Genomic DNA, 12,035 nt, shown 5'->3' on the forward strand with positions numbered 1-12,035 from the left:
AAGCTGTTCTAAACTCTTAAATTTGTTACGAATGGCTTATTTTATGTACTTATTGAGTAATTAAAGATGAGTGAGAGATTTTTTATCCATTTTGCAAGAGCAGAAACTCCCCTTGGCTCGTATGAGTCATTGGAAAGCCGTCCACCACCTGTCCCTTTGGCGCAGAGGATAGCGCGTTGGACTTCTAATCCAAAGGTCGCGGGTTCGATCCCCGCAAGGGATGTAACATTGCGTTCAAGTAGATTTTTTGCGGTATCTTTTTTTTTTTATTGATAACTTTCTAATTTTGATAACAAGTCATGGTGGTCTAGGTCTTGGGCTGCAGCGAGGGGGACAGGTTGCGTTCGAGCACAGGACTACTGAGTCGCAACTTCTCCACATTGGCGGCATTTGTGTTCAAAGTTTCCTCTGTCAAACGTTTGGCGCGTAACTCCTGTATGGATGCTGCGGAGGTTTTACACTGTAGTTGGAATGTTTCTTTGAAAATAATAATAACTCACGGCTGTATGGGGTGTATTTGTCGGAGAGCATACTCTCGAGATTATAGCCAATGAATCCCACGACGCCGGCTATGGGCAAAGTTATGTAGACGGCGTTACGCCTGAGCAGAGCCATTACAATGGGCCACATCTTGGTTTAGGTAGTAGTTGTTGCTAAACTTAAGCAATTTACTGAGAAGCCCACGAAATAAGCGGCGTGCTGAATTACAAAATCAGACCAACACAGCTGTTTGCGCTGCCAGATCGTTGGAAAAAGTTGGCGAACTAGTTCACGAAATATAACCAATAGGAAAGCAGGACCTTTTTGAACCACAAACTTATGACTTATAGAAATGGATCATAAAGTTTTATCTTTTTATCAAACATTTACTAATATAATTTTATTAATATACATTTCATCAGTTTTTAGTTTGTTATACAATAAAAACAGATTTTTGTGCAAACTTGCATGCATTAATAAGTAACGAAATATAAAGAGAACATTAAATTAAATTAGTATTATAAAAATGCTGGAGTTCCAATTAATTTAGTCATAATTTTATGCAGATTGAATTTTAGATGAAAATACGGTAACACTAACGGCTGATTGCACGACTGCGAGATTTTCTCGCCCCCACCTCAACGGTCACACAGTGCTTTTTGTGTTTTTGTGCTCTCTCCTTTCATCGGTAGTGCAATATTGCAATGCGAATTACATAAAAACGGAGTAAAATCAGGCAAAACCAGAAAGACGCGGCGAACGGGCAGGCGAATACTTGCACACAGGCAACGGCGAAAAAGATGCAAGAACGGGAAAAACGTATTTACGCATTACGAAGCGAGTCGCTGATTTGCCGTTTCTTTTTGTTTTTATAATGCCAATATCGGGGTAGCTGCACCAAATGCAGTTAGCGAAGATCTCTTGTGATGTAGGCGAGTAAAGCAAAGAAAACACCAATACCAGAAATCACCGATACCGATACCATAACGCTCTTCGCAACAACAACAACAGCAGCAGAATCAAACACAAAAACAAAGCCAACGGCGACCAAGTGCAATCAACAATTACAGAACAAAGAACTACCAGCAGCAGCGAAAACAACAACAAAAACAAACGGTGGACAGCGAAGAGCAAGAGGAAGAGGAACAACAAAAGCAGCAGCAGACGACGCATAATTTCCTGCTCACACACACACTCGCACACACACGCACCTTAGCTGTCACAAAGAGAGGGGGACAACAAAGAATATCGGAGAGCGTGGGAGAGGCAGCACCGAGGAGCGAGCGAAAGGGAAAGGAAAGCGAAAAGCTGCGGGGGAGCCACTGCATCTCGGGACTCGCATCTAGATCTCTGGATAAATCCACGCGTAAAATGACCAATTCGGGACGCAATCATCATCGATACGATGTAAGTTATCCAGCAGGTTCAGGATGCGATCCTAAAATCTCGGAAGGTTCTTAAAGATAGCGTATTCTTAAGGAATATATCAATTGTTTTCTAAATTATTTGAGGGGGTTTAAAATGGTTTAGGTTTATACATACTACGTTCTTTTTAAAAATAGTTGTAAAATAAATCGACTTTTTGAATAGAACCTTTCGGAAATTGGCCAAAACTCCTTGTTAAAATTGGTTTTCTTCTCGTATCTTTTACTCTTTCTACTGTCTGTTTCTAAAATACAAAGAGTTTTAATGTCTATAAATTATTCTGTGGTACTTAGCTGGATGACCTTCCTTTAATGCTTGGACTGCAGTTTCCTCATTGTTTTATTGTTATTATTTTCCGAAAGAGCTATGAATTCTCAAGAGGTTTTCAAGTGATAGATAAGCAATCAGAAAATAATCAGTGCACTTGTTGATTAATGGTAACCTTAAAATATTCCTTGGTTGTTCCAAAAATGTACATAGAAAAAGTTGAAACTGATAAATAAGTATATTTGTTCTTTTGACCCACCAAAAACCGTATTTGTTAAACTTGTTGATTTGTATTTAAAATATATATATGTATATCTGTTAGATACTATCAAAGTATCTTTATAGATATAATCCCAAGAAAATCTTTTAAAGATTTAATCTGCTTCGTTGAAAGCCCTGCTTATCTGTATGACTCGGATTTAAAGCCAGAATATATTTTGATTTCGTTCGTTAGCCTGGGGGCTTCCCTCCCCCTCCTTTTCTTACAAGACTGTTGCTCTTTTGTTTGTTTGCCCGTCCAGACAGTTAGTCAGCCACTTCAATTTCTCCGGCTCCCGCCAACCCCACCGCTAAATAGACTGCATCTCGTTTATTTTTATGGCGAAGCGAGTTCTTTGTCCTTCGTTTGAAGTCAGGAATAAGGAATTCGAGAATGAAGCACAGGAGTCATCGCCTTTGTCGGAGCGACAGGGAGTTTGCCCAGCTTGTAAAAGTGTAAGTGGCTAATGTCTCGCCCTCCCTCGAAAAGTTATATGTTTGCCTTGCGACAAGAGTGCAATAAACTCACTGGCAGCCCACCCCCAGGCCATGGTCCCCTAAAGTCCCCACAAACACCCCATCAACCCACCGAACTCGGATAATGACCGGTTGCGTAGTGAGGACTTCTGACAAATTGGAAATTCTTCGCCAAGTGCAGTGTGGACACAATGCAAAGTAAACAAGCAAACAGTGAAGAAGCTCATGAGCTCATGCGAATTTACCAATTTGTTAGACACGGTCAGAAATTGTATTAAATTTCATATTATAAACTGGGTTTATAATTCCAATATCTTCAGTGAAAATAGATACAAAATACCCTTATTATTTGCTAAGATACTATTGAGTATATACCACTACGTATATGAGGTTATAAAGTGATTTCTTTATGTGGACTTCTTTTAACTGCTGGAAGAGTAGGAAGAGGTATGGGAAACGAAGACTTATTTTAATTGCGTTCCCCCCAAGCTTTAATCGCACCAAATTGCTTATTTGTTTTGGGGCTTGCGGACTGTCCATTCTTGGTATTCGGCGTTTAGGGGACTTTACTTATCTAGAACCCAACCCGAAAACCAATAACAAACGAAAGTAAACAGATTGCCCGATAAACAGCTGACGGGCATTATCCCGAAGTCTGGCAACATTGCAACCCTTGCAGATTTGCCTAGTGGTAGTGGGGGTGATGCGGAGAAAATGGGAACTATTGGGGATAAACTTACCCTATAAGCTAGGGGTAAACGAGCTATTTCTCTCAAAGGAAGTCCATTCAAAATTCAGTTGATGATAAGGATACCATATAATAAGAGGTGAACGTTGTTATTTTTACAAAGGAAATCAATTAAATTAAACTAAAAATATTGAAACTGCTTTAACAAGAGTTTAAAAACTTGTTCAGAAAAGTCTCAAACTTGTATATCCAATACACAGCCCCTCTATCAATACTGTAGATGTTTTTGGGCCTTTGATCATATTCCAATTTACCCTAAGAAAGGGTTCGACTAGTTTCGCAAGGGCATCCCAAGTTCTTTGGTTCGGTCACGCACTCTCTCTTTCGCTTGAAGACACTCTCTCGTTGAGACCGTTTAGCTGGGTTTTGTTGGCGACCTTTGTGTGGGTGCATTGCCCCGCCTCCCCAATGCATTTTCCCGAGAGAAACGGGCAGAGAGTGCTAGTGGGACAGCTGTTTTGGAGCTGCGGCAGCGCTGCCTGCTCGATTCTCCACTCAGTTCTCATTCTGCGCTCTGTTGTCGTCGATGTTGTCTCGCGAAAAGTGCAGCTCTCCCTCGATTTTCGTGTCTCGCGCTTCTGCATTTACATGGTTTTTCCTCGCGGCTGAGGGAAAATCGAATGAAAATCCATTTCACGCCAGTCCAGCTGAAAATATAAACAAATGGTAGGGCGATGTGAAACTTAAATTTGCTGTTTAAGTGACTGAAAGTGTGTTTTAGTGCTGTGCAAATTGCTTTTCCAATTGTGTTGGGCTTTTCCGCCTGATTTTCACGTCACTTGTGTGTCATCAGCTGTTTTTTTTTCCATTTTCTTCGTATATTGTTTATCGGCTTTGGTAGTTTTAATTAAACGCTTTTAAAGAGCTCGTGGAAGGGCTTTCTCAAGCTTACCCCCTATGAGTTCTATATTTATCGGTGGGAAAAATCCCAATTTGGATGCTGACCCAGTTTCCCCATTCGCTGACCTTGCTTTCATGCATGTATATAGCTGGCATATACCATGTACCTTGGGTATATAGAACGGAAGCTCGCTTGTCTGTCCGTGCTATCAACTCTCAACTTTCTGTGGGCCAGCTGACCCGGCCATGGCTTATATAAAATGCAGCCCAGATTTGTTGTCATGTGGGCTGGCGCATAGCACTCGATACAAGCACATACCCAGAGTTTATATGCATTTATTCCTATTTTTTGCGCTCGAGGTCGCATGGAAAGTAAATGCCCGACTGGGAATTTTTAATTTGTTTACTTTTTTCCACACGCACCACGCCGCCCACTTTCCAACCCTGTTTCGCTGTCTCTGTTTCTTTTTGTCAGCTGTTTTAGTTTAGTTACGTGTACGCCATGTGTTGCATGATCAAATAAATAATAAACTATGCAAAACGCAGCAATCAAGCGAAATGCCTTGCACTTGTCGCTTCCATCACTTAAAGCGAATTGAGTTGCAACTATTTGGGGCTCAGCTGCACTTGAATTTGCATAAGTACGTGCGAAAGATACAGCGCCTTGGGCGCGAAATGGAGATTCGGTCGAAATACTAGTAGTGTGTGGCTCATAACCTATTGAATAATATGCTTAGACAATTAAAAAAAAATAGTCATCGAAAAAATACCTATCATTTTTGAGTATTATTAACTACTTATGGATTAAATTAAGTAAAAATAACAAATAATAATAATGTAACAACATCATCCATAGCAATTTACAATTATTTACAAAATATATTATAAAACCCATAATTAAAAAAAACAATTGAATAATTTGCCTAGACAATAACAAATTTAAAAGATACAAATAAACCTAAGAATGATAGATAACAATTTATGGATTAAAATTAACAAACAAAAAAGTGATTCAGAACTGTGAAATACTTTTCTTTGTTATTTGTTCGCCTTGATTGAATTCAGTTCACTTTAAGTGTTTTTCACATTAATTGATAACAATTTGTCCTCTTTTGTTGGCCTAATTGACTATAAACACATGAATATTCCTATACATTTATTTCAACTCCTATTCCAGTTGAAGATCTGTTGCAATCAATAATTTATTGAACCTTCAATCGCTTTACTCGAACCTCATACATATGAATGCCTTTTTACAATTGTGGAAACAGCCATTTTATAACTGACATGTATTGTGTTCATGGTGCTTCTGTAATTGTTGTGCCATTTACAGTGCCTCTGACAAGGAAGAAAAATTCGTATTGTTAAAGTTAATATGGGTATACCCTATAGCGTGGGGAATTCCAAGTTCTAAGACATTTTCACATAGCCTCAATGCGGAAAAATGATAATGGTTTTTGATATTGATAAAATTTCCAACAGGTTAAAAAGATCTGATAGTTCTTTTCTTCGAGAGCCTTGGGACAGATTAACAAAAGATAGATATATTTTATGAGTTTCTTTTAAAAAAAGTTCTTACTGGTATGCGATTCTGACTAGTGCTTTGCCATTTATATCTGAAGCATTGTCCAAAACACGTTAAAAACACAAAATACCCCACAGATTTATAGTTATTTCTTTCAGTTATCATCTCAATCTTGCGTTATTGTCATTATTATTTATAAACACTTATTTCTTGTTCGCGCCTCGCTCAAATTCGTCACACGTTCGATCGATTGCCTTTTTTAAATTGTCTTTGATGACTTTTCATTTAAGTTGAATGCCACCGAAGGGGCGGTGGTTGGGTGGGTTTAGGGGTCCCCGAAGAGCTTAAAGTTGGGTGCGCATTTCAATCAAGGCACGCCCGCAACCTTGCTGCCTAAAACTCTGTTTTGTTTTGGTTTCGAGTCTCGTAATAAATTCCACTGTTGTTCTATTTCTCACTTTTTGTATGTTTTTTTTGCGACACTCCGACCAGTTCCTGTTGCAGTAAGTGATTTAAAAATAATAAAAATCGAGAACGAGCTGAGCCAAAAATAAGAGACGCCGAGGGCAACGTATTGGAGACGCAATTTGTGAATAATTTAATCGAGCGTTCACACGGCGCCAGCTGGAAAAAAACAGGCGAGAGTGCTGAAGAGTTAATTGATTCGGCAGAGGCAGCAGCGGTTGAAGATAAGAACCGGGAATGTTTGCCAGTACCGGCGAGACAGGCGTCGTCGTCGTCGACGCCGGCAGCAGCGGCGGCAACGGCGGCAACGGCGGCAACGGCAGCAACGACGGTGGCAGCAGGAGCAACAGTGGTGTCGCCAACGGCAGCATCGAGCTGCTGTGCCCCCCGAGCGGCAGCAGCAGCATCAGCGGCAGCGCCAGCTTCAGCAGCAACAGCGGGGCCAGCGGCAGCAGCAGCCAAACGCACAGCACCGCCATCAGTAGCGGCACAGATCGCAGCAGCAACGGCAGCAGCAACAACAATCACAATCCGAGCTTACAACTAAATGGTAACGGCAGCACCATTGGCAACACCAGCAACACTAGACAGAACAGCAGCAACATCAGGCCGCACAGCAGCAACAACAGCAACAGCAGCAGCAACTCCAGCAACTCTAGCAACAGCAGCAACACTAGCCCTCCCCACAGCAACACCAGTAGCAGCAGCCACAACAACAACAACAACAATCACAGCAGCAACATCATCAGCGGCTTCTGCAGCACCATTTGGCGTTCGGCCACATTTGGCAGTGCCACGCCTGTGATTAACCCCCTACCAAGTGTACATATTAAGCCAAAGAGTATGGAAAGCAGCAGCGACAGTTGCTCATTGAGCTCGTCGATAGCGCCAGAGGTTTGCCCCACTGATCAGCAGAGGACAGCGGTCACCAGCACTCAAGATCAGCCAGAGGATCAGACCGTAAGAAAAAAGAAACCAAAAAAAACAAGAATATCCAAGAAAACTCCATAAAAAGAAGATACAAGCCAGAACAAGTACCATCCAAAAAATGCCCATCGTTACCACCTTCGAAGACATTTTACCCACCTCAGCGGTCGTATAACATCATCTTGATCCAGCATTTTGTACATACAGCTCAAGAAAACCTCTCAGAAACCCCTCCAATCGCTCTGTCTCTATATTTCGCTGTCGCCTCCGCCACCCTGTACTCTCTCGTCTTATGATTCCTCCATTAATTAATTTGTTTTCTTGTGGAATTCAATTCAATCTATTGGTTTTCATGAATGTTATAATTTTTGGGACCACTTCGGGGGGAATCGGTCAGTTGCTTTTGTTTAACCATCCCACATCTTCAATTAGGAACTTCACAACAGCCATAGAAATACTCAAATTTCATTTGAAATTCCATCGCTCATACGCCATGTTGTGTCCGTTTCAGCAAACATTCCTAGGCGCCACCGAACTGGACGATGAGTTAATCAAACAACTGCCAAAGGAGGTGCTGCTGCGCGTCTTCTCCTACCTGGATGTTGTCTCACTATGCCGCTGTGCACAGGTAAATGAACTAGCAGTTAGTTAAACGCCCATTTGGGCGTTACCCCTGCATGTTCTCACCCCCCACTAATGAATTTTTCATGCCACAGGTATGCAAATATTGGAACGTGTTGGCCCTCGACGGTTCCAGCTGGCAGAAAATCAATCTATTCGACTTTCAACGCGATATCGAGGTGAGCTTGGGGCATATAATGGATAAGAAAAGCCACGCGCAGCTTCCTGAATTTTAATTCTATGCTATGTTATTCCTAAATAAGACTAGAATTTTGCAAAGGGTTCTGTTTCTCAGTTGAAAGAGAGGTGTTTTACAAAAATTTTAAATCCAAAAACTTTTTAAATTACAAATGACTACTGTCTTGCTTACTTGCTTGCTTACTTATTGAATTTAGCACATCCATAAAACGAAATCTCTCTGAAAAATCAATGAAAATTTGTAAAGTTAAGATCATTGTACGATTGGTTTATTTTGCCTAGTTAAATTAGGTAAACCAAATCCTAAATAATGGTAATTTTTGTAGGACTGTTTATTTTTAATTTACTATAATTAGACAATTCATTTTCTACAAATCGAATTTATTTAAATATAATAAGTTATTAGACTGTTTTAAATACTCTTTTCTTTAGGAATATTCTATTATAAAAAATAAATGAACAACAATTTTATATACACAGGGTCCGGTGATTGAGAATATATCTCAGCGATGCCGCGGCTTCCTCAAGTCACTTTCGCTGCGTGGCTGCCAATCGGTGGGAGATCAGTCCGTAAGGTGAGTATCCATCCCAACGGCTCTCTAAGCAGCAATATAAAATTGTAATATCATCTTTCAGAACTCTAGCGAATCACTGCCACAATATCGAACACTTGGACCTGTCGGAGTGCAAGAAGATAACCGATATATCCACACAGTCCATCAGCAAGTATTGCTCCAAATTAACGGCCATTAATTTGGACTCGTGCTCCAACATAACAGATAACAGCTTGAAGTACCTATCCGATGGCTGTCCAGTAGGTTTACTTGAATTACCCCATACGAAATAAGCATACTTTATCCGGGCTGTTCCCGCAGAACCTCATGGAGATCAACGTGTCCTGGTGCCACCTGATCTCCGAATATGGCGTGGAGGCGCTGGCCCGTGGCTGCGTCAAGCTGCGCAAGTTCAGCAGTAAAGGTTGTAAACAAATAAACGACAATGCCATAATGTGCCTGGCCAAATACTGTCCCGATTTAATGGTGCTAAATCTACACAGCTGTGAGGTGGGTCAAGATTTTGTCCTAAGCTATCAGATTACACAAATACTTTTGCTTATCACAGACCATAAGCGATTCATCGATCCGCCAGCTGGCCGCCAATTGCCACAAGCTGCAAAAACTGTGCGTGTCCAAGTGCGCGGACCTCACCGATCTCACGCTGTTGTCCCTCTCGCAGCACAATCACCAGCTGAACACCCTGGAGGTGTCGGGTTGTCGCAACTTCACGGACATTGGCTTTCAGGCGCTGGGGCGAAACTGCAAGTATCTGGAGCGTATGGATCTGGAGGAGTGCAGCCAGATCACGGACCTTACGTTGGCCCATCTTGCCACCGGCTGTCCCAGCTTGGAGAAATTGGTAGCTGTGTTCACCTGTATAACAAAGAGTTATCTAATTGCTTGACTCCCAAACAGACCCTTTCGCATTGTGAGCTGATAACGGACGATGGCATACGGCACCTAACTACTGGCAGCTGTGCTGCGGAAATCCTGTCCGTGCTAGAGCTAGACAACTGCCCCCTGATTACGGATCGAACGCTAGAGCATTTGGTGTCCTGCCACAACCTGCAGCGCATTGAGCTATTCGATTGTCAGCTCATCAGCCGCAATGCCATACGCAAGCTGAAGGTGAGATGCTTAATTATAATTAATTGGTTAAAGAGATTAAAATATAAGGTGTGCCTGCAGAACCATCTACCAAATATCAAGGTGCACGCCTACTTTGCCCCCGGAACGCCGCCTGCTGTGACCAGCGGCCACCGACCACGCTATTGTCGCTGCTGTGAGATTCTCTGAGATACGGCCATCGGCTTCGCCAGGAAGATAATGCGAAAGACAGCCACGGACTGATGCTGGCCCGTGTGCATCGTCATGTTCGCCATGTTCGCCATGGTGTTCAGCCTGACACTCGTCTCGATGATCTGCATGTACTTGCTGGGCATGCTCGATGCGGCGATGACCACATAGCCACCAGATCTGGAGCAACAAGAGCAGCAGCAGCAGCGGCCTGAACGAAACCGAAACCTAACCCTAGTTTTAGTTTAAAGCGAGTTTCAAAAACTCGCCGAAACCAGCATCAAATTGTGATTATTTTATTTAATATGCTACGTTAACTAGACCCTCATTTGTGTAATCTGTATTAGCCCACGCCCCACACGCTCTATGTTTGTTATTAACTGCAGCCCGATGAATTGCTAGCTTATATAGACCTGTATATACATATAACTATGCATGTTTGTACGACAGCTTCAGGTGGTTCCGCTGAATGTTCTGTGTCTAGCCTAGAAACTGCAATTATGTGCGTTTAGTTTTAACTCTCATACACGCATGCCTGTATTAAATGTTTGCTAAATTATGACTAAATTATGAACCCATCCGGAGCGTGCTCGGATTTTATCTCTCACTGGTCGCCCCCAAGAAAGAAACCTGGAGTTTACCAAATTCCGAAACATGTCGATAGAACCACAAAGCGTTCAAAAAAAAAATAAATAAACACTATGCGAGGTACGATTACTTTCGTTTATAATCCGCTGAAGTCTAGTGCCAGCTAAAACTGTTCAGCAATTAGCATTATCTATGTATAGCCATGTATATTACACAACGAACAAACGACTCACATACTGGATCATCTTCCCTGAACCACACCAAGCAGTACCCACATAAATAATTCAATAAATCTATAAACACCCCTCTGGACTCACACAGATGTCTACACAGTATATTTTGTAATGTATTATCCAGTGAAAATGTGTAAAAGGGGCAGGAAAGTAATCGTTGGCTCACAGCTTGGGCCACCGCAACTATGTAGATAATATAGGATTTTCACAACTGAAGGTTTCCCCTCTCCAGCAGATCTGTTTCCAATCCTCGAGAGATCGAACCAAACCCAAGTTGTGAGCTGGGGAATAGGATAAACCATGGCGTGACTGCCCCCTTGACATTCACAGATAAGCACAATAAAAAGCAAACAATACCAGATGAGATATTTTCCTGATTCATTTTATTACGCTAAAGTTAAGCTAAGCAAATGGTGTCATACAAACATATACCTATCATATATTTTCCTAGAACAAAAAACCAAAAATAAGTCAAAATCATATTTACAAAAAACAAAAAATAAATAAAGAAATGCAAAAGGATAGAACAAGAGTTGTAAGTTGCGTATTTTAACGGATCTTTCTGTCTGTCTCTTGTAGTGCGTTTCAACTTTGTTTTAAAACTGTTTGAAAAGAAGTCTACTAAAAAATCACAACTGATATGTATTAATTAGAGTTAGAGTTCATAAAAAAAACCGAAAATATATACATACATATATGGAAAATTGCCGTAAAGCGCAATCAAGTTCCGTACCACACAAAAACAACCTTTGGTTCAATAAAATTTACATCTAAAAGGAGAATTAAATATTATATACACCTCTATATATGTATATGTATTACATAAAGGCTTTACAATGCAGACTAATATATTTACATTATGTACGTGTGTAGTTTTGCAAACAAAAATAATAACAGAAACAAAACACTCGAAAATTAACAAAATTAATATGGCAAAACAAAAAATATGACATTTTAAACTGAGAAACGTTTAACATAAATAATATTTTAAATATCAAACGACAATGTGTTTTACTTTCAAGCATTCTTAATTTTGGTTTAAAAATCTGTAAGTATGTAGATTTCTAAAATCAGTATTTAAAATGAGGTAAAATGAAGGAAGAAAATAAATTATAACAAGTAATTTAAAT

At 40.8% G+C, this 12,035-nt stretch overlaps 2 protein-coding genes and 1 non-coding gene across 5 annotated transcripts; 2 read left to right on the forward strand and 1 right to left on the reverse strand.

Annotated features, from left to right (window-relative positions):
• Positions 1 to 150: 150 nt before the first annotated feature.
• On the forward strand, positions 151 to 223 carry Trnar-ucu (transfer RNA arginine (anticodon UCU)). Its single transcript has one exon. It is a non-coding gene; the product is annotated as a tRNA-Arg (tRNA).
• Positions 224 to 239: 16 nt separating this feature from the next.
• Positions 240 to 735, reverse strand: LOC108029995 (small integral membrane protein 12-A). Its single transcript, XM_017102509.3, has 2 exons — positions 501 to 735; positions 240 to 444 (listed from the first exon to the last, which is right to left on the reverse strand). The coding sequence occupies exons 1-2, from the start codon at positions 628 to 630 to the stop codon at positions 308 to 310; spliced, it is 267 nt and encodes an 88-aa protein (XP_016957998.1). The 5' UTR covers positions 631 to 735; the 3' UTR covers positions 240 to 307.
• A 388-nt stretch (positions 736 to 1,123) lies between these two features.
• LOC108030265 (F-box/LRR-repeat protein 20) lies at positions 1,124 to 11,904 on the forward strand. Of its 3 annotated transcripts, XM_017103088.3 has the most exons (10): positions 1,124 to 1,887; positions 6,513 to 7,445; positions 7,924 to 8,040; positions 8,129 to 8,212; positions 8,712 to 8,806; positions 8,868 to 9,045; positions 9,107 to 9,295; positions 9,354 to 9,647; positions 9,704 to 9,916; positions 9,977 to 11,904. In XM_017103088.3, exons 2-10 carry the CDS (start codon positions 6,723 to 6,725, stop codon positions 10,082 to 10,084), a joined length of 2,001 nt encoding a protein of 666 aa, XP_016958577.3. In that variant the 5' UTR covers positions 1,124 to 1,887; positions 6,513 to 6,722; the 3' UTR covers positions 10,085 to 11,904. The 3 variants fall into 3 exon arrangements, with proteins under 3 accessions (XP_016958577.3, XP_016958578.1, XP_043947886.1); XM_017103089.3 differs by lacking the exon at positions 6,513 to 7,445 and having other exon boundaries at positions 1,129 to 1,887; XM_044091951.2 differs by lacking the exons at positions 1,124 to 1,887; positions 6,513 to 7,445 and adding an exon at positions 4,160 to 4,321.
• The last annotated feature ends 131 nt before the right edge of the window (positions 11,905 to 12,035 follow it).

Source organism: Drosophila biarmipes, chromosome 2R (assembly GCF_025231255.1).
Source record: "Drosophila biarmipes strain raj3 chromosome 2R, RU_DBia_V1.1, whole genome shotgun sequence".
Classification (NCBI taxonomy): domain Eukaryota; kingdom Metazoa; phylum Arthropoda; class Insecta; order Diptera; family Drosophilidae; genus Drosophila; species Drosophila biarmipes.